General features: G+C 50.6%; 1 protein-coding gene across 1 annotated transcript; it reads left to right on the top strand.

The window, feature by feature from the left end:
• Positions 1-205: 205 nt before the first annotated feature.
• Positions 206-1,767, top strand: LOC117850204 (uncharacterized). Its single transcript, XM_034732009.2, has one exon. It carries the CDS (start codon positions 221-223, stop codon positions 1,565-1,567), a length of 1,347 nt encoding a protein of 448 aa, XP_034587900.2. The 5' UTR covers positions 206-220; the 3' UTR covers positions 1,568-1,767.
• Positions 1,768-22,569: the final 20,802 nt, after the last annotated feature.

The raw sequence follows: 22,569 nt of genomic DNA, 5'->3' as shown, positions 1-22,569 counted from the left end.
GAAAAATAGAAGGGAAATGGATACGACTCGTAATTGGAAACCTATATTTGCACAGTTTGACGGAAAATTCGGTGTAGCGCAATCTCATTGTAGCCATGAGCCCATAACGCGTCACGCCAGTTGGTAAACGCAGTTACTTGTAACTGGTTTACCCCCTAAACCTGCATCAACAATTTCCGTAGTCATAAGTTCATTACATTCTTTGGTATATGCCCCTTTTATGCAAAAGAAGTGGACCCCACAGATGGGGCGGGCCCACAGTTCAGAGAGAAGAGAAAGGACAAAAAGAACCTCACGTCCCACGCTTCCCACTCCGCGCTCGCTGGCTGCCGCGCGCTACTTATCCCCGGCCTCTCCGCCTGAGCTGCCTTGGCTCTCGCTCTGGTCCCCGGCACCACCTCCCCTGCTCCACCTCTCCAGCAGCCCTCCTCCTCGTACAGCGCACAGATCCTTCTTCGCCAGGCGCGGCGGGGCCATGGGCCGGCGCAGGTTCCGTCTCGCCGACATGATGCCCAACTCCTGGTTCTACAAGCTCCGCGACATGCGCCGCGCGCGGGGCCACCCTCCTGGCGCTGGCGGCGCCGCGAGCGCAATGCTGCCGTCGTTGTCGTCGCCGCCGCCGCGGGCGGCAAAGCCCGCGGCAAGGGCCTCGTCTCCGAGGCGCGGGTCCGTGGCGCTCCCGCACAGGACGTCGTACTACTACCCCACCCAGGACCGGGAGCTCCCGGCTCCGCCGCCGAGGGCCGCGGACGCCACGGAGGAGGATCGTGACGAGCTCCTCCCCCAGCCGGAATCTCCTCCGGCGTATTGCTCCTCCAGGAGGCGGCACAGGGTGGGACCCGTCAGGGTTGGGCGCGGCTTGGAGGCTGTGGCCGAGGCGCGCGACGCTCCTCAGCGCCGGCGAGACATGTACGTGGGGCGCGATGGCGGCAGCGAGGACGAGGAGGACGTCCGCAAGCCGGCGGTGACCGCGCCATCCGAGGACAGCCTGGGCTGGGGCGGCAAGGTGATCGCTTCGGACTCGGACATCGTCATCGACCTCCGGGCCGAGTGCACCGCCGAGCGGGTGCTCCGGCCGATCGTGACGAGGCCGGTGGCGAGGAGGGAGGTGGTCCGGTACGAGCTGAAGGACAGGCACGTCGATGGCACCGAGACGACGCCGAGAGCCAGCTCTGCCTCGGAGCAGGGCAGCAGGGGGCACCCGAGGCGGCCGTCCGTTTCCGCGGGGCGCCGCCTCAGGACGCGCGTGAACAGCCCGCGGCTGGCGTCCGCCAGGTCCAGGAAGAGCAAGCCGACGACCCCAGCGGCGTCGCCGAGGAAGACGACGACGCCAGCACCGCCGCCGCTCGCGGAGAGCTTCGCGGTGGTGAAGGCGTCGGCCGACCCGAGGCGGGACTTCCGCGAGTCGATGGAGGAGATGATCGCGGAGAAGGGCATCCGCGACGCGACCGACCTGGAGGACCTCCTGGCCTGCTACCTCGCCCTCAACGCCGCCGAGCACCACGACCTCATCGTCGAGGTGTTCGAGCAGATTTGGGCGAGCCTCGCCAGCGCCGCCAATCCATGAACGAAAAGACGAGGGCCATGGAGGTCATCAATCGTCGTGCTGCCCCCGGCTGCATGTCCGATCACAGTATGCATCCATTTCCAGAAGCGGATTAACTAGCGTAGTTCTTGACTTGTTGTTAATTAGTGGTTGCAATAAGAAATCTCCACAAGAAAAACTCGAGAAAGGGAAAGAAGAAAATCTTGGGTCGATCCGCGAAAGGTTTGGTTCTTTTCTTGCTCGGTGATCGTGATCCTTCTCGCTGGCGTGCTGCTCGGTCGCGTGCGGGGTGCAAGCGCTGCTTTCTTGAGCGCCACTCGCGTGAACAGTAGCTAGTAGACGACAGTACAGTTGTAGGCCGCCCTGCACATGACCAGCTATTATTACAGTTACTAATCTGGACGATCTCTGCAATCTCAGATTAAATCCAGGTGAATCGAGGCCGAATCGTGTAGCGTCTGGTGAGAGCTAGCATCTGAGATCTTGAGCGTGCATTGATTCGAGTGTAAAGACATGTACGTGGTAGCCTATGACATCTAGCAGACATTACTGTGCACTGTGCTGCAGATATCATGGCATAGAACCTGCCGATGCGGCCTGTAGATCTGTGGGTGATATCACTGTCTCGCGCTTCTAACCTCTGGCCTAGTCTGGACCCGGGAGCCAACCGTACGTACGCAGGACATGATTGGAAAACAACGGTGTGTGCAGCTAGGAGCTTTTACTCTTTGTTCTTGCTTGTACATTCGACAATACTGCATCCACGTGAGAGAACTATGTGATCTCTACTTCGGGTGCAGCGTAGAAGCACCAACCAGCTACCAGTTGCTGTCCCAAATACCGGCAGATACTGTACAGCACTAGAGCCCAGCAAAGTATGATGACAGTTGAATCCTGAGATGCTGGGTGATCGCCGGGATCTTCTTGATCCTTACAAGTCACAGACTTACAAGTCACAGACTGTGGCCACAGCTGTGCGTAGGTAGGGCCCTACTAGGAGTATAGCCCTATCATTCAACAGCTTCTGCCAAATTGGAGAAGCGAAAGCGAGCGATCGTACTTGTGTGCGTGGAAAACTCACCTTTAGTTAGGATTGGTAAGTCACATAGCTCCCGAATGATCAACCACGACTAATCATTTAGGACAAAAGGTCCCCTCTTTAGTCCCAAATCATTCACTGACTATCCCGGTTGATAACCAGACTAAAAAGTTAAAAAATAAAAAAATGGGCTGGCGGCGCCGCTCCACCCGCCTCCACCCGCCCTCGCCCGCTTCTGCTCCACCGCCGCCCGCCTTCGTCCGCTGCCACCCACCTCCGCCCGCGCCCGCCGCCCGGCCACGCCAGCTCGCCCCCGCCACCTCCGGCTGGCCGGCGCCGCTCCCCCGCGCGCCATTGCCCTGCCCTCACCCCACTGCCGCTCCTCACTGCCAGTGAGGGGCGAGCAGAGGGGGAAGGGGAGGGGTAGCAGAGGGGGAGGGCGGGAGAGGAAGGCAGAGAAGAGAGAGGGGGGGAGGGGGGCGGCGGCAATGAGAGGAGAGAGGAGGAGAGGGAGGAGAGGAGGCGTCGATGGAGGGAGAGGAAGCACCTGGAAGAAAGCAGGGAGAGGAGGAGGAGAGCGCTGCCTGCGTGAAGATAAGGGAGGAAGGGTGAGGAGAAGATAAGGTGGAGAGAGAGAGGGGGGGCCGTGTGGAAAATTCCAACCGGGACTAAAGGCCCCTTTAGTCCCGGTTGGTGGCTCCAATCGGGACAAAACGTCTCCTCGTCCCACTAGGCATTACAACCAGAAATAAAGGAGGGGCTTTAGTCTTCGTTGGTCTTTCCAACCGGGACTAAACTCCCCCTATCGGTGGTTCATTTTTAACCTAGGACTATTAGTCCCGGGTCTAAAGATAATCGGGACAAAAACGTTGGATGTAAGGTCTCTTCTCTACTAGTGGTTCCTACTCATACAGGAAGCAACATGCACAGTTTTAGGTTAAAGAAGATTCCTATTTCCACCACTAGTCCCACTGCCAAATGAGGAGCAAGTGTGTGTGGTAAACCGGCGGGTTTTTTTCACTCGAAAACCTTAGAAGAAGGGAGTGTTTATAGCTCACCCAGGTGAAACAGAGACCCTCCTCACACGAATTTCTAAGCCATTGGATCTACAATTGACGGCTCAGATCCCTCCTCTCTCTCCCTTATCTTCTCCCCCATCCTCTTCTTCTTTATCCCTCACCCCTCCGCCGCCTGGCCAGCGGCACCCCCGCCGCCACGCCTCGCCTCGCCGCCCCCGCGCCCGCCACCTCCACCGGGCTGGCCTGCAGCCGCCGGCCAGCGGTAAGCGGCCACACACCAGCAACCCCCGAACCCCTAACCTCGCTGGAATCTTGCCGGAGTTGGAGAAGAAAGGGGGATGGAGGTGAAGGAAAAATTTGGGTGAGGAGGGGCTCTATTTCACTCGGGTGAGATTTAGCTCTAAGGAACAACTCCAGGCTTAGCTTTCACGTTCATAACTTCATGTGAAGTTGTGTTGTGCAGCGGTGTCCAGTGCTTGAGGAAAACACAAATTATCCTGACCGATCCACGGATAAACAAGTGGAAATGACACAAAAAGATTCAGCAGACCCACTGACACTAGGAACGACTAGGGCCCTGTTTGGATACACCCTCCTAAAGATTAGGAGTCTACTTTTAGGACACTTTTAGGACTTGTGCATCCAAACATGGGTCCTAAAAGTGCACTCCTAAACTTTAGGAGAGTCATTTTCATTAGGAGGGCCAAGGGGTCCTAATGGATCCTATTTCTCCTAAAAGTGGTCCCCAAGTCCCCCTTTACCCCTATTGCTCTTGCATGCATTAATGGCGTGAACAGTGCATGGGTAGTTTAGAGGAGTAATTGAGGGGTAAAAATGACATTTTCCCTCTAAGGTCCTAAAGATTAGTAGTCCATCCAAACAGCCATGTACTAAACTTTAGGACTAGCAATTTGAGGATTTTAAACTTTAGTACATAGGAGTTTGTATCCAAACAGTACCTAGTTGTACCGGGTCTACTCTTTCCCCCTCGCGGCACCTGCCAAAGCCACCACCGTCACGTCCGTACATGAACACGCTGCTCGAGACTCGAGCCTTGTCCCGTGCGTTTGGCCGGGGGTTTCCCCAGGTCAACACATACTCCTACGTACGTACGTGCACGCGGCGGCAGTGCCGAGCCGGAGCAGAGCGCCGCACAGCGCACAGCGCCGTGCCTAGGCACCGTGCGCCCTCGTGCGCCGGCCAATGAAGCACACTGCTGGCCGAAGCTTCCATTGAGCCAGCGGTCACTGCCTCACAGGGTAAAGCATCCATCGGTCGCTGGTCACTCAGCAGTGACAAGGTGCAGAGCATCCTGTCTGTCGTCGCCCTGCTCGCCGCTACCTTTCGGCCCAAGCAGGCGACGGGAAGTCAGGGGGGTATCACTCGACGCTCGCGTCGTGTCTCCCTGGCGAAGCAGCCATTGCAGGCGGGCGATCCATGGATGGTCAAACCGAGAGCCTATCAGGATCAAGGACCGCGCGCGGTGACACGGCGCGGCAAGTTGCCGCCGGTAGGTGACGCGTCGCTCGTGCAATTTTTTTTTTTTGAAATAAAGGGCCTGTTCGCTTCAGCTTATTCAGCTGGCTTATCAGCTACCAAACAGTATTTTCCTCTCACAACAAATCAGCCGTTTCAGCTTTTCAGCCGGCTTATAAGCTGAAGCGAACAGGTCCAAAGTCGCTCGTGCAATGGATAGGCCTCGTCAAGGCGGTGGCTGGCGCCCGTGTGCGGCCGCGGCGGCAGACAGCCAGCGAACCTGCTCCGGGTGTGAGCGTGCCCGCGCGCTTGGGTGTGCGTGGATACGGTACGGACACCAACGCGCGGGCCGATCCTGGCGACAGGGACGCCGGGTCGTGTCGCGGATTCGGTTCGCTTTCAGCGCGCGCGTCTCTTTGCCGCGCACGCAGCGAAGCGTGCGCTACCTGCTCGGGTGGACGGTGATCAGCTGGTCCACGGGCCACGTCGACGCTGGCATGAAGAAGGCATTCGTGTCCCGTAACGGGAACGACGGGGAGCTGGCGGAGATGACAGGAGTTAAGCTAAGCATATAAGAAGGAAAGTAAAAGCATGATTTGATTGCAAAGGAAACATGGAGGCGAGGCGTCGACGAGAAACCAACGAGCTGAGAAGCAACTGGCCACCGCCAGCGTGTGAGAGAAAGTGAAAGAGCTGATGATTCAGCAGCGAGTGCACAGCGGAAAGGGGCTCCTCTCCTACCTACCTCTACTCTGAGTCAATTCCTTGCTTGGACAGCGGAAAAGGGAAGAAGCAAACAAAGACTAGATGAAGCAAAAAAGAGAGATGGGGGCGAATGATTGCGGAGCAGCAATGATCAGCATCGGCACACGAGGGGGGCGGGGACCCGAGCTATAGCACCGTGCCACCGTGTGTGGCAGCGCCGGCATCAGGTTCTCCCGCGTCGCTCTCCTCCTTTGGCCCGGTCCTCCGCCGGTCCCAGACCGATGCCTCGGCCCGGGGTCCGGGCCTTGGAGGCTGCTTCGCTTCGCTGCGCTGCGCGACGAGCTCCGGCCATCCCCACGTCGCGTCGCGCGCTTCGCTTCGTTTCGCTTTTGTCCACCATGCTCCGTCCGTCCTCTCCTCTGGCAGCCCCGCGGCTCTGTTCGTCCCTAGTGCCACTGCCGTCTTCTCGCAACGCGCGTTGCATCGGCCGGAGGTGGTTGGGGAGCCGAGAGGGCTCGCCGGCTCGGCCTCGGCGGGTGGTGGCGGTGGCGGCCGCGCGACAGTGGAAGGCGGCGCAACGGTACAAGTGCTACGCGGATGAGGCCACTGCTGATGAAAGTGCCAGCGTGCCCTGCAGATTACAGTAACAGTTGACTGTGGCGGCGCGTGGCTAGGTCCTAGGTCCAGTTCCGTTGTGTAGTATTGTGTTCGATCCACGCCTCAGTGACACAGAGTTACGGGACCCGGACCCGCGACCGAACCGCTCGCGGCGAAGGAGCGAAGGGGGGAGACGGGAGCTGGTTAGATCGTGGTGAGGGAATTCAGGAAACGGCACTGGAAACAGGTAACCGCGAAGTTGAATATGCGCGCCATCGAAACATCCTTCCGAGCTGCACCAACCAGAGACAACCATGCGTGTGTGTTCCACACCTCTCCATCTTTCCCCATTCCCCTTCCTGCCTCATCCAGATTTCGAGTGCGCGCTCTCTCTCTCACTCCTCTCTCTGATCTCTTGCTTTGGTGGTAGAAGGGTAGGAGCCCAGCAGACAAACGGCAGTGGGAGAGGCTGCCAAAGCTGGGGAATCCCTCTGCTTCCCCTTCGCCGTTGGTAGAAGCTCCCGGCTCCGTCCGATCTTGCAAGGTCCATGGTAGAGGTAACCCAAGACGAGGGGCGCCGGTGAAGCCCTACCGGAGCGGCGGCGCACGGTGGCGCGTGAAGTGGAGACGGCACAACGAGCCGCACGACGAGCGGCGGGGGAGGGCCATGGTTTGCATTTTTTTCTTCACTTTCACTTTCATTTTCTTTTCTTTGTGGTTTTTTTGAAAACGTTGCTAAGTTGAAAAGTTATATATATAACTTTTTTATTTTCTTCTTCTTTCCCATGAGTTATATGGATAAAAAAATTTATTGAAAAAGTTATATGTATAAGTTTTGCTTGTGTCGCATAAACTATATATATAACTTCTTTATTTGAAAACATTATATATATAAGTTTTGCTTTTGTCGCATAAATTATATATATAACTTTTTTATTTGAAAAAGTTATATATATAAGTTTTGCTTTTCTCGCATAAGATATATATATATATATATATAAATATAATTTTTTTCTTCGGCAAAAGTTGTATAGTTTACTTCTTGGATTTTTCTTAAATGAGTCGGTACAGCGGAAACAGAATCGGCGAGTTTTTTTTTTTTTTATATCGGCGAGGTGCATGTTTGTGGAGCCGTGCGGGGGCACGTGTGGGGCCACGGATGCCCGAAAAGGGAACATCGCCGGGCGCCGGCAGCTTAAGAAGGGAAAGCAGCACCTGGATTCGATGGCTGCGTTAGCTTTTGGCGCACGCTGATTAGATATGCCCAATGGTAACTCGCTTATTCACAAAACAGCACCGCAAGCACCCATATGTTCAGGAAAAAACACCGGTCCTTATTTTCCACCTCTTTTAATTTTTTCACACTGTTTTCACCTAATACAAATGACCGACTTTCCCCTCATGTTTGTCGACTGGTTACCGAGCACGCTAATTTCTTTCCATCCCAAGTGTTGACCAAACCGTTTGAAGTAGCTGCACTAAAAATTAGTCTAATGTTTCCTTGCCATGATAACCAAACATGATCTAATTACAAATCTAATTGCATAAGTTATGATTAATTGAGGGTAGAACCCATTGATCCTTTGGCCCATATTGTGCTACAATAAACCCGTTCTAATAATGGTATAATTAGAATTAATAGGTTCTATTCATCAATTAGCCATAACTTATGTAAATATTTTTACAATTAGCTCATATTAGTCGTACTAATTAGCATCAACCATTGAACTATGGCTCCAAAAGTACACCAGGAGAGAGCGACATCGTGAAGGCAACTTGCAAAATGGGCACTAATAGCAAGGGATCTATAACGGCGATACGGCTGGCAATGGGATGCCCGGCAACAAGCGCCGAATCGTGAAACATCTGCATCTATTTGTTTAGTAAGGTGAAATTTGTTATTCTCCCGTTGGAATCTGGATGAAAGAAATAGAAAGAGAAGCCCGTGTGCTAGCAAGGTAGTTTGGTCTATTTGCTTGTAGAGATACGGCAACAAATAAATACAAGGGGGTGGCAAATTTCCGGTCACCCGGACGGAACGCTCCGTCCGGTCGATCCGGTCGATTTCGGACATCGGAAGTAACTACCCACGTGCAACAAGGACGGCGGGTTCCTTTTCTTTTCTTTCTAAAAAATACTCAAAAAATTATATAGAAAAATTTATACACAAAAAAATGTATCAGAAACCTTTTGCACACATAACATTTTGCAGAAAAATTTTGTAGCGAAAAAATTAAATGAAAAAATAATATAAAACTTTTTAAAAGGATTTTTGGAAAAAAAATATGGTAAAAGCTTTTAAAACAAAGTTTTTGAACAAAACTTTGACACAAAATTTTGAAGAAATCTGGAACATAAAAAATTAAGAACAAAACATTTTGGAAGAAAGAATTAGGACAATGTTTCTAAAAAAAGTTGTAGCCAAAAATTAAGAAAAAAAGAGGAAAAGAAAAAGGAAATAATATAGTGGGATGGCTGGCTCGAAGCTCACCGCACTGCCACGTCGATCCGGCCGGCGCGGAGCCTGCCGTGCCCCCTGCCACTGCCCTCAGGAGGAGCCTAGTCGAGCCCGCCGCGCTCGCCGCCGTTGGGCCCCGCCGCACTCCAGGGCGGAGCCTCGCACGTGGCCACCGCCGCGGGAGCTCCTCGCCGCTTGCCGGTGCTTCGAATCCCTGCTGCTCCGTCGGACCCTCGGTGCACCGACTACCGGAGCTTCCCCTCGCGCCGCGTTGCTGGGCTCCAGGCCGCCGCGCCGCTAGGTCGACCGCTGCGCCGCTGGGTCGGACCGCGCAGGGCGCGTCAGGCTCTAGCTCTCACGCCGCCGGCCAGGGGCTGACCACGCGGTAGGGTCGCTCAAGATGAAGACGGGCAGATGGCAAAAAAGAGATAAGGATGGGAGTACGGGACATGGGCTCAAGTTGCGACAAAAAAAAAGGGGGAGAAGGGGGGAAGAGGCAGCGGCGAGATTTTATTTTGAGCAGTCACCCGCAGAATCAGCATTGGATAAATGCATGTGCGAGAAAAGCATGTGCAGTGCTGTTTCGTGGATCCATTCTATGATACCAGTGCTATTTGATGAATTCATGGATTTAGAGTGCTGTTTCCTGGACACCAGCGGAAACTAGTGCCGTTTCCTGAAGTCCCCAAGATCGTGGTGATTCCGCAAATGTGTGCAAGGCCCCGGGTACGCTGTACCGATTTTTTTTGGAACTGTGCAGTGCTGTCAAGCCTAAGGACGTGACCCTAATTACAAAATCCGAACAGAAAAACACTGTGTCAACTTTTCGAACATTTTCTTTTCACATCCGAGCACATGTAGGCATGCAGCCACGTAACTTCAAATTTAAGAACGCCGATCCCATGTTATTATCTCTGTCTCTAAACAACGTCCCGCGTCTGTTTCAGTTGTTAGAAAGCAACACGAGTTTCGGGAGGATGGTAGTCCGTTTTACAGGCCTTACGTCCGAGCCTCTAAGCGAGAGGCATAGGGAATCACCCTTTTCCTTTGCGAATGTGTGTATTCAATTAGTGTATTTTATGAAGTGCTCATGGAAGGTTATATGGTGGTATTTATAGGCTAGAAGAAGCCTATTACAAAAACGATCCCTTAGCACTAGCGTCGGTGTGTACTGAGCACGACTCCCGTGTCGCTTGCTCTAGTGGCTCGGGAGGCAACACCGCCGCCTCCAAAACACCCCCGCAAGATCCACCATGCGGCCCCCGTCGCTGCCGCCACTGGGGCGGCCAGTGCCGGCGTCAAGCGACCTCACGCCTGCTCCTCCATCCCTTCCTTCCTTCTCTCTTTCTTTCATCTCCCTGTTTTCTTGTTCTTGCCTGATAGTGTTCGTCGACGGCCGTGCGTCGAGGTTAGCCGGTGTCGTACATATACCTATGGACCTACCAGAAGGTTTGGACAATCCTAGATACAGGGCTGTACACCGAGACGTGTGAGACATGGAGACTACGGTGCAGGACGGCGTGATCTACGTGGAGGACAAGGACTAGTTAAGGATTAGGAAACTACTTATAGCAATTAGAGTATGACTCACTAGTCGAATCTGATTAGTATTCTTGTAAACAACCGACATGTAACCCTGCCCCCGTCAATATAAGGTGAGGCTGTCAATATAAGGTGAGGTAGGGATCCCCTCCAAACAAATTCAATCCAATACAATACAACCAACATACAGGACGTAGGGTATTGCGCAATCTAGCGGCCCGAACCTATCTATTGTTGACAAATCAAATCACTTATATGAACCTCAATTTTGTTGCCAAAATCACTTGTACGAACCTACGCTTATTTGAAATGAAAACCAGCAATGAGACAGATCTGCCCACAAACAGAACAGCGTAAAAAACCTAAGCTTATACAAAATGTAAACTGCTTCGGACACATGAACAGCAGTTGCAACAAATTACAAAGTTGAGTGCCGGATAGCAATGAATTGAGTGAAATCAGATATACCTTCAGCCCCAACCTCTGTTCCACGTTCTGTCCTCCAAAAAAATGCCAGCAGAACTGTAGATAATGTACTCTCCAGGTGAACTCCTCTTACAGCTCAACCTCAAAAAATACGACGAACAATTGCAACGACAAAACATGTGTACAAAAAATAAAGCATCAGTCACCATATATTGTGAAACCCGCCAAGCAGCCAAACGGTCCGCTCAAGTGGTGAAATACTTTTCTCGAACACGGGGGAGCTCGAGCAATAAACCCACAGGAAATTTCAGATATTTAGGAGGCTTCAGCAAAACTTCGACTTCAGCAGAAGACGTCATAACTCCAGAACTCCAACCGAAGACATTTAGGAAGCTTCAGCAACATAACCGCTGGAAGCACCAGCAAGAACTTCAGAACTCTCAGGAGCATGAGCAGCAGCGGAACTCCCAGGTGGGCACGAAGCTTCAGCAGTATCTTCCAGGGAAGAGAACAGCAGGAAGCTTCATAAACCAGCACGCCATCTTTGCCATACATCCTCGTACATGTCCTTATACAACTTACAAGGGAAGACAAATTGCACTTATACAAACTGATTACAACAAACTAGTTGAAGAGCTGCATCTTGCAACACTTGATCATCCTAGATATTGATATAATTCAAAATTAACACTCAGAACAAAATATAACAGAGAACTTGCAATGCCCAATATATATAGAATTTCATGTTTCTTGACAGAAATCCTAGGTGAGGTGCTAATGGAAGCATGAAAGTAACATTTAAAAGAATCAGCGTAGCAGCCGTGAGACATTTGCCTCATAATTTAAATCTCAGAAGATTCACAGCTGATAGTATTAAGGTGTGAAGGTGAGTTCACCTTTGTGTTCCTGATCTCAGCGAGCCCCATGCACTAAACACTATCTCAGGCACCCCCCTCGGTAGGTTGCTGGGTTTAAACACCGACAACTGGTGCGCTAGGTAGGGGGTCTCGTTGAGATTCCACTAGCGAACTCAATGGCCCAAGTCATCATCAAGCCTACCGTCGCGTTCGAAATCGGCGCAACATTCATCTTCGACTTCTGGGTTTGCATCGCAGACGGCGCTGGAAACTTCCACCACCACATTGCGCCGACCCCGGAGAAGAAGCAACACGCCATCAACCTTCAACGCCAAGTTTTGGAGGATCTCGTCAAGAAATTCGGTGAAATTTTAATTTCTGACTTGGTCAGAGGCTGAGGGGGACGAGTCCGAGTACAACTCGACTTCTCCCGCTAGTCGGACTGATTCCCACGAGTTGGCACTCAAGCCATCGTGCGAATCGGTTTACAACACAAGTCGATCCCGTTCAGATTCTGAGGTGCTGTCTACCAAGCTAAGATCACAATTCAACTCGAATTTGATCGGGAACCTCGACTATTACTCAGATCCGGTTGAGAAGATTCCATTATCAGGACCACAACAGGGCCTGGTGATTACATCAACCCCACAAGACAGATTCGTCTATTAGCCCAACATGAAGCCTCCTGCTCTTGCCAAGAATGACGAGTCACACCTTGTCGCCTACCTTGGCACCCACCCATACCAGGAGGGTACCCCTCCATCACCCATCTATGAAGAAGACGGCTCCACAGAGGTCATCACGTCTGTCGGATTTAGTAGCCCAGCAGTCCACCAGGGGGTTACCTAAGTGGTTGATTGGTAGGCAGGGAGAATTGTGAGACCAAGAACTCAAAGGTAATCATAAGAATATGAAGGTTTAGACAGGTTCGGGCCTCCGGAGAGTAATACCCTATGTCCTGTATTTTGATGGTTTGTATTGCTTGAGAATTGAGGTGTTTGGATGCCCTTGGGAGGCACCCTTAGCCACCTTATATAGGCTGACGACCTAGGGTTACAAGTCAGTTTGAATCTAATCTAGTCAGTTGTTACATGGAAGGTAATCTGAGTTGGATTACAATACGTATCCCGCAATATTTGGGCTGATTTGAATCGTCCGGCCTCCTTGACTTGTGCTTCAAATATCTTCATGTTCTTGACCCGCACGTTCTAGTCGGGCGGACCCACTTGCCAGGGCAGGCCAGTATCCTGATTAGTGGGGACCCATGGGGTGCCTATATCCCTTAAACCCTCGAGCGATGTGTAGTCAAACATGAACCTGACGGGATCGCAGGGAAGCTTGGAATGTGGTCGGCTGAAGTTGTGATGGCGTCATAGTGATGGAGAGGCTGCGTAGTGCTCAAAAAGAAGAAAATCCGAGCGAACGTAGAGCAATACGCGCAGAGCAAAGTCGAGTGCCGAGTTGGTGGATGGCGGGAGTCCAGTAAGTCGAAGCGAAGGACATGGAGAGCGTCGCAAGACGCACTCCATATGGGGTAGCCCCCGAGCATTGGAGCAATTAGTATAATCAGTCCAATGGTCAGAAAGGAAGAAAAAATTGATCCCATATGCAGGTCCTAGTGCCCGAGCACAAGGATAGGTGAAGCCATGGAGGCACGCTGAGCAGAAGTAAATGCCTAGCCCTTGAGGATAAGGACTGGTGTGATGATGGAGACACAATAAAGATGCCTGTCCACAAGAGTACTGCGCCACCTAAGCAACTGCAAGGTTCTTGTCGGCCCTTATTGAGGTCAGGCCAAGCGTCACGTGGAGACTGTGCAATCTTATCAGATTGGGAGAGTCTTGTCATCACGGACCCACTATTGCACCTTGGCTGTGTACTAGCCACCTTGCTATAAATGGACCATCGTTCATCACCAAGAGCCATTTCCCAAATAATAGCACTCATAGGCTAGAGGCTTGTAGTCTTTGATACTTGTAGCACCTGCCTGCAAGCCCGATGCTAGAAGAATTCTTGTGAAGAAAACTAGGATGCTCCTTCCCTTCGTAGTCTCTTCAATGAAGTCAAGAGGTAACGATGCTAGAAGAATCCTCGTGATGAGGCTGTATCGTGCACCCAGCGAGCTTCTCAAAGATGCCATTATTTGGGAGGTGTTCCTTGTAATTTTTTGTATTGTAGCTCCTTAGTCGGTATCCTGGGATACCAGCTATCTTAGAGTTGCCACAGGCAGTAATTGATCCAATGAAAGGAAAATAAGGTTGTAACGTATTATATGTCCCAATATCTGAATGTGGGGACTGACAGGGCTGCGGAGGTACCAACATCCGAGATGGGTGCCTAGCCCCCGAATTCGAGGACCGGCGGAACCTCGGGGGCACACCAACTAGAAATAGGCGCCCCGAGTGTTGGCACGAGAACTGGCGGAGCCATGGAGGCACACTGACTTGAAATAGGTGCCTAGCCCCCGAGCATTGGTGTGAGGACTAGCGGATCCATTGTGGCACGCCGACCTGAAATAGGCACCCAACCCCTGAGCACGAGGACTGGCAGAGCCACGCAGACACACCAACCTGAATTAGGTGTCCAGCCCCCGAGTATGAGGACTGGGGAGCCACGGAAACATGCGGACCTGAAGTAGGCGCCCAGCCCTCGAGCATGAGCGTGAATACTGGTGGAGCCACGGAGGCACGTCGACCTGAAATAGGCGCCCAGCCCCCAAGCGTGAGCGCGAGGACTAACGAAGCCACGGAGGCACGCCGACCTGAAGCAGGTGCCTAGCCCCCAAGTACAAGGACTGGCGGAGCCACAGAGGCACGTGGACCTGAAGTAGGCGCCCAACCCCTGAGTACAAGGACTGGCGGAGCCACGAAGGCACGACGACATGAAATAGACGCCCAGCCCCTGAGTATGAGGATTGGCGGAGCCACGGAGGCACGCCGACCGGAAGTAGGTGCCCAGCCCCCGAGCGTGAGCGCAAGGATTGGCGGAGCCATGGAGGCACACCGACCTGAAGTAGGCACCCAGCCCCCGAGTACGAGGACTGGCGGAGCCATGGAGGCATGCCGACCTGAAGTAGGTGCCCAGCCCTTGAGCATGAGCATGAGGACTGGCGGAGCCACAGAGGCACGCCGTGAAAAACATAACGAAAAATTCACAGACTCCGTCCAGCGCGTGCGCCGCAATAACAGAAAACCTGCAGATTCCGTCGCTAGGGTTACCCCATCATATCCTTCAAAAGCCCAAGGGGCACGGTTCCATTTTCATTTCCATTCCATCTTACTCCCAAGCGCAGATGCTACCGCAATCCACGAAGTACATCGCTGTCGCATCCGTGAACCCTAGGGCGCGCGCCACTCATTCCAATCTGCTTGCGCACACTTCTGCGCCACCACTCGAGCTGCCGCGCCACTGTATGTGAATCAAGAGCCTCGCGGTTATTACATCCAAATCTCAAGGAGTAGAAACCGAGGAAATGGCCCAAGCACAGATACCAGATCCATCCCCAGTCTGGGTGAAGTCAGTGATGACGGATGAGTGCATGCAAACGCTCGTCGACCGGGGTCTTCTGGGAGCCAAGGTGCTGCTTGAGTGGAAGGAAACAGCCGGGCAAGAGTTCCCCAGCAACGACAAGATGGGGACAGTGGTCTTTGCATCATTCTTTGAGTGCGGATTTGAGATCCCTTGTAGGAACTTCTTCCACAGATTGCTGCACTACTATAAGGTCAAGCTGGCACACTTGAATCCCAACTCCGTTCTTGATATCACGGTTTTTATTCGTCTGTGCGAGGTGTACCTCGGAATCCCCCCACTTTAATCTGTGAAGTATGTGTATCAACTAAAAGCTGTGATGACCAAGAGGAAGCCAAGAGTGCAGGAGTACTTTGACCTCGAGTTGAAGGAATCCAATAAGGACTGGCACAAGGAGTGGTTTACGATTGCCAATCAGAAGTCCGAGCTCCCGCCACGTACCGGATACGTGCCAATTACTATGCCCGAGTTGTTGAACCAGCCGACCTCAGAGGAGATGGTGCAGGTGAAGCAGCTGCTGGAGAAGATCGCCGACTTGAAGGCGCATGGACTCACAGCTAGGGATGTAAGCATCAATTTCTGTCAGAGATTGACACAGCCGATCAAGAACAGGATCCATCTGGCGTATGAGTATATAGGGCCACTAGACCTGACCCGGGAAGTCCAGCGAAAGGTGACCAAGGAAGAACTCGCCCATTGGGTAAGCGAATTTTTTTGGTTGTATCATCAAGAACAGGAGCTGCCCAAAGCATTTTCCCTCAAGAGGCTGGCTGGCCTGGTATGATCTTAACTACGTTGATTTGGCATTCCCGTTGTGTTTTTGTGTTTTCTCTAACTATTCTTGTTGATTTGACTAGAACGGCGAATTTGAGTTCTTTTGCCCGGTGCCACTTCCTAAAGGGGCCGAGCAACAGCGACCCAAGGTCCGCCCGACCACTGAGTCTGACCAGCCACCTGCTAGCCTTGATTGGGAGTCGGATTCCTCCATCAGGTCGGATGAAGATGTGCCAGAAGAGGTCGGCCAAGCTAAGAACTCCATGCTAGTTGGACGCTAAACACGAAAGGCCATGCATAAGCTTCCGGCCTCCAAATCTCAGAAGCCGAGCTTCAAAAGAAAGAAGGCGGCTGGTAGGAAGGAGAAGACTGCCCCAAGCACAACCTCCGCGAGCAAATTGATCAGCGAAGCGGATGAGGAGTTGGACACGCCGAGCCCTGCCGCCAAGAAGAAGAAGGCAGAGCTCTTTGAAACGACCATGGCCGACGCAGAGTGGATCAAGGAGACGTTGAAGACGAAAATCCGCGAGGTGTCTAGCGGAGATGTGCCGGCACCACCATTGCCCTTGCACCCCAAGGAAGTGCTATCTGGTTACACTATCTGTCTTGTGGTTGTTTTGTTGCCTATCTTGTTTAAGTTGCTTTTCACACTGATGATACAGGAGGGCCATGCTAGATGATGAATCTGGTACGCAGCTGAGTGGTTGCTCATCCCTTCCTGAAGGGCCGAGCGGCCGCACCGTTGAACAATCACTACCTCCGGAGGCCAGGAGGGATCAGGATAGCCCCACTAGAGGAGGAGCTGTACCGGCCCCGGCACTACACCAAGGAGTAGTCGAGGACATTGTGGCTTCAAGCGAAGTTGCTGCAGACGCAGCTGTGGTCGACTCCAGGGCCGAGCAGGTGTCTGGTGAGGGAGCCAGAGCCGAGCCTCACCTAGAAGAGTTGCCCAGGATGATTTGCTGCCGGAGAGGTCCGCAAGGGACACTGAGGATGATCCTGATACTATGGACTTCTCCGGGACTGACCTTACTGAGGACCAATGGTGGTCACCCTTGGATGATGAGTGATTGATAATGTTGTGTGGAATGATGTTGCTCTTAGCTTGTGATGTGCAGGTGTAGGATGTGACATGGCAGCCGACAACGTGCGTTGAAGGTCAAGTGAAAGGTTCGTGCCGATGGACTAAGGGCGGTGAAGGGTGAACACGAGTAGGCTTGGACCGAGGGACCTGAGGAGTCCGAGCGAAGTCATGGGTGATCCACATGATGCACGGAAGGGTGAGAGAACATGATGCTCGGTCAAGTCGAGCGGGAGACTTGGCAGAGGCCGGACACTCGTCGACATCGAGGAGGTCGCGTGGCGGCCAAGTGGAGATGGATGGTTTGGGTGGTTTGGGCCTCAAACCCACCGTGCAAGCAGGTTTCCCGATTTGAGCCTGAAAACCGGGGGTGAGCCCGGTGCAGCTGGAGCTTCGAGAAGGAGGGCATGTGGCAACATCACGAAGCTTGCGTCGAGGCGAAGAAAAGTCGTGAAGGTGGCGTGTCCGTCCGATGCGTCTACAAAAAACTAGACCAAAATGCCCCTGCATAGGCGGTTATCTTAGTTGTAGCTGTAGGGGTATTTTCATCATCAGCCAGGGACTATAGATATTAGAGTTGGCTGGTTTGAGGGTGTGCTTGGAACCCTAATTTCATTTGCTTAGAGGCTAGTCAAGTGCTTATAGAAAGGAGAGGAGGGAGATGAGAGGGTGAAAGCTTCTTTTCTCTTGATTTCTCCATCATAGGGGGAGGATGAAGGGTGGAGGCTAGTCCTCATCTTGTAAAGATGTTGTCTTCATGATTTAGTCGAATTTGTGTCTCAAATCCGTAGCTAAATCTTGTTATTTCTCCCATTTTTCTTTTTTTGATTTTTGAGGAATTTTCGTGGGAATTTTTGTTCTTCGAGTTTGAGCCCAAATCCTGCAAGGTTTGTTAGGTGAAATTGTTACTAGGATTGTGAGCATCTTTGATGTGATACCCTTAAATGCCCCACGAATTCAGCTTGAATTTCAAGTTTTCCCAAAACTCTCTCTCTTTTGTGTTATTGACCGTATTCCATGAAATCCATAGTGAAGTCTTGATCTTTTTGAGAGGATCTTTTGGGCAAAGACTCACTAGACTATTGCGGACCTATGGTTAAAATTTCATGAATTTTGGAGGTCATTAGATTGAATTTTGAAGCATTGACTTAACTTTTCAGGCTATTTTTTGGAGCTGTAGGAAGTTCCGACAGTACGGGAATTCCAACACCGAATCGGAAGTTTCGATGATTTATTTTCGAAAGCCTGAGAGTCCTTTGATGGCAGTTTCTCAATACATCCGATAGGTGCCGTAAGTTCCGATATAGGGTCAGAAGTTCCGACAAAACTGCTAAGGACCTCTCGTCGAAGCTTTCCAGATAGTTCTGATCCCAATTTCGGAAGTTTCGATAAGAGGTCGGAAGTTCTAATACCTGTAAGGTGTTTTGAGCTTGGTTTTGACTCAAGCTTTTGTGTTCTCTTCCATGTTGCTTCCGAGCCTTCCTGGCATCGTTCCTAAGGTCAGTATGTCCGTTGTGACTATGTTATCTTGATAATAGCTAGAAGAGAGGGTTGAAGGTTACTTTGGGAATTAGACCGAGTTTCTTAGAGAGGTTTTTGAATTGGCTCCCATTCACCCCCCTTTGGTCACCCGTTTTGTTCCATCAATTGATATCAGAGCCGGTTAAGTTCTCTCCATACCCTAATCGGTTTCGAGATCCAAAGTGGTGACCTCTGAGCGTTCCTCCTCAACTGCGCCTCCCTATTTTGATTATCGATATTGGAAAACACGAATGGGAGCCCATCTCAATAGTAGAGGAGTAGGGATTTGGAAAATCACTTAGGATGATACTTATGTGATTGCTGCCACTCGCTTGACTCAAGAAGAAAGAGATAAATATCACGCCAACAACAAAGTGGTGGATATCCTGTTTGCTAGTCTGTGTCGTGCTGAGTTTGATCGTGTTGAGAATCTATCTCTAGCTCATGAGATTTGGTCTTGACTTCAGAGTTTCCATGAGGGGAGTAGTCAGGTGAAGGCACGACTCTTTGAGACCTACCGGCGTGAGTATGAAAACTATGTCCATTTGCCCGGTCAGTCTGTTGATGCTTTGTTCCAGCGCTTTCTTGCTATTGTCAACAAGATGAAAGCGAACATCACCAACTTTCCCTACACTGATTATGATAGAGCTTTAAACCTCATGCATGCTTTGGATCACGAGGTATGGGGTATGCGGGTTGATGCTATCATCGAGTCCACAAACTATGAGACTCTTACAACTTATGAGCTTTTCGCCAAGCTGAAGTCAACAAAGGTTGACAAGGGGCTCCAAGCAAAACAGGGGAGCCCTACTGATCCTCATAGTATGTCTCTTGTGTCAGGCTCTGAACAGTCTACGTCTTTGGCTAACCCTTCCATCATGTCCTTTGTTTTATCTTCTTTGGTGTTTGTTTCAGAGGAGCAGTTGGAGGTTCTTGATGATGAGGAGCTCGCCTTGATCACGAGGTGGTTCATGCGCTTCAATGACAATCGCAAGAACCAACAAAGGAACAACAACAACTGTTTCGAGTGTGGCAAGCCAGGTCACTTTGCCACCGACTGCCCTGACAAGAACAGGTATGACTACAACAAGTACAAAGACAAGGACAACAAGATGATGAAGAAGAAGAAGTACACCGATCATGAGAAGGAGCACCGCAGGAAGGCCAAAGTGCGCACCTTCATCACCTCCCTCAGCGATGTTGACTCCGACACCAATGACCACACCGACTCAAGCTCAAGTGAGGAGGACGACAACCGCAAGGCGAAGAAGAAGGACGGCAAGAATTTCAACGGCCTCTGCTTCTACTCCAGCAAGAACTGCAACGGGTACTGCGTGATGGCTCTCAACACCGACGACAAGAAGGATGGTAAGAAAAGCGACTTCGACTCAGAAATAGAGGTAAAGCCAACTCCTAAACAACTTGCCTTAGAAGTAGAAGAACTCAATGATTCCTTAATAAATCAAGATAAGTTGATCAAAAAGGCTGCTCGTAAATGAATTGAGCTTAAGGCTAAGTTGGAGAGTCTTTGATTGAATTAGATATGCTTAAATCTGCTCCTACTATTTCTGATGTTGTTGAGTGTGATAAATGTGCTGTTCACATGGCTAGTATAACTTTTTTGCAATCTAAGCATGCTTCTCTTGTAGATGAACTTGATTTGATTAGGGCTACTTTAGATGAAGTTAAAACTAGACCTATTTTACTTGGTGCTTGCAAATCTTCCCCTACTTTATAAATTCAACTTGATGATGCATGTGCTAAGATTAAAGTCCTTGAGAAATCTGTTTTAATTGCTAAATCCAAAGTTCCTGAATGCATAAAGTGTCCTAGCCGTGTTACTATCATTGAAGAACTTAAACATGTTGTTCGAATTGCTGAGGATGAAAATAACTACTGCGCATAGTTCTCAGTTGGGTGTCGAGTAGGGAACCTCAGTTGGGTATCATGATTCAGGAGTTTAAGAGGGCTGATGGTTTTGGGATTGGGAGTGTGATCAAGAAGTGCAATTTTGATTGGTTGTATAAGAAGGTTGGTCAATGTAGTGGTGAGAGAGAGAAACAAGCAACTTCTACCACTTGTGGGCCACCCAAGCTGAGTGGAGAGCAACCCAACCATGAATGTAGGAAAATTCCAAAGATGGAGCATTTATTGAACCACCAAAACAAGCTCCAAAGCAAGCTATCTGGGTGGAAAAACCTAACCATCTCAAAAACAAGCTTGATACACTTCCAGATATGGCCTTGAAGCATCCTCCACCAAAACCGAAAGCCAAACCACAACCAAGAGTAAACCCACAACCCAAAGCTAACCCACAACCGAGAGCTAACCCACAGCCAAAGCAACCAATTCGGTTCCATTGTGAGTACTATAAAAGGGAGGGTCATCTTGAGGAGTTTTATTTTTGAAGGAAGAAAGCTTTGAGGCGTGAGCGTGCATGGGGCAACCGGAACATGTACCACCCTTCTCATGTTGTACATGCACCTAGAACAGCTCCTCCACCTCCTCGTGTGGATAGTGTGCGTTTAGTTCCTTCTCGCAGGTTTGCCAGGCATGCTCCTAGTCATGATCAATATGACTTTGGACAACATGGCCATGGTTTTGAGTCTCAGAGGTACAACAAACCACGTTTTCCCCCTCGTGGTGGTCGTAATCCTCTAGTGAGATGAGAGATGGTTAACTTTGCTAACCCCACTCTTGAGCAGATGGCTCAATACTGGTATTCTACTTGTTTTACTAACCCCAGTGTTAAGACATTTGCTCACTCTTGGTCTCCTTTTTGTTGAGCAGGTCGGAGGCTTGGAGAATACGTGGCTCATGGACTCCGGTTGTTCTCGACACATGACTGATGATCATAGATGGTTCTCCATCCTCACCTCGGTGATGACTAGACAGTACATCACTTTCAGGGATAATAGTAGAGGAAAGGTATTGTCCGAAGGAGCTATAAAGATAAGTAAGAATTTCATGCTCAAGCAAGTTGCCATTGTTGATTCCCTCGGTTTCAATTTACTTTCGGTTTCACAACTGCTTGATGATGGTTTTGAGGTTCGTTTCAAGCAAGGAGCCTCACGGATTTTAGACTCTCGAGGTGACCTTGTGTGTATGATCATCCCCGAGGGTTAGGTCTTTCGAGTTGATTTTTCTAAGTCATTTGGTCTCTCTCAATGTTTAGTAGCTAGTACTTCTTCTGAGCTTTGGAAGTGGCATAGGAGATTAGGTCATTTGAGTTTTGATTTGCTCTCCCGTTTGAGTGCTCTTGATCTTATTCGAGATTTTCCCAAGCTCAAGTTTGAGAAAGATCTTGTTTGTGCTCCCTGTCGTCATGGCAAAACGGTTGCCGCTTCTCACCCACCTATGAACTAGGTGATGACTGAGCATCCAGGGGAGCTGTTGCATATGGATACAGTTGGTCCAGCTTGTGTTTGCTCAGTTGGTGGGAAGTGGTATGTTCTTGTGCTTGTTGACGATTTCTCGAGGTATTCATGGGTCTTTTTTATGGAATCTAAGGAGGAGGCATTTCCTTTTATTTGAGATTTGATCTTGAGGTTGAAAAATGAGCGACCTACAGATGCCATGAGAGCTATTCGCAGTGACAATGGCACAAAATTTAAGAATGCTCGTTTTAAAGCCTTTTGCAACGATCTTGGTCTTGAACACCACTTTTCATCGCCTTATGTCCCTCCTTAGAATGGTGTTGTTGAATGATAAAATCGGACTCTTTGTGAAATGACTAGGATGATGCTCGGTGAGCGTAGGACTCCTAAAAAATATTGGGCCAAAGCCGTCAACACTGCTTGCTATGTTTCCAATCAAATCTTCTTGAGAGCTTTCTTGAAGAAAACCTCTTATGAGCTTATGCATCGACGTACCCTCAAAGTAAGTTACCTGAGAGTGTTTGGCTACAAGTATTTCATTCTCAAGCAAGGTAATTTGGACAAATTTGAGTCTCTTTCTACGGATGGTATTTTTCTAGGATATGCTTCTCATAGCCGTGCTT

This window comes from Setaria viridis, chromosome 3 (assembly GCF_005286985.2).
Source record: "Setaria viridis chromosome 3, Setaria_viridis_v4.0, whole genome shotgun sequence".
NCBI classification, from domain to species: Eukaryota; Viridiplantae; Streptophyta; class Magnoliopsida; order Poales; family Poaceae; genus Setaria; species Setaria viridis.
Note: the sequence above shows the minus strand (reverse complement) of the source record. Positions and strands in the feature narration are given on the sequence as shown.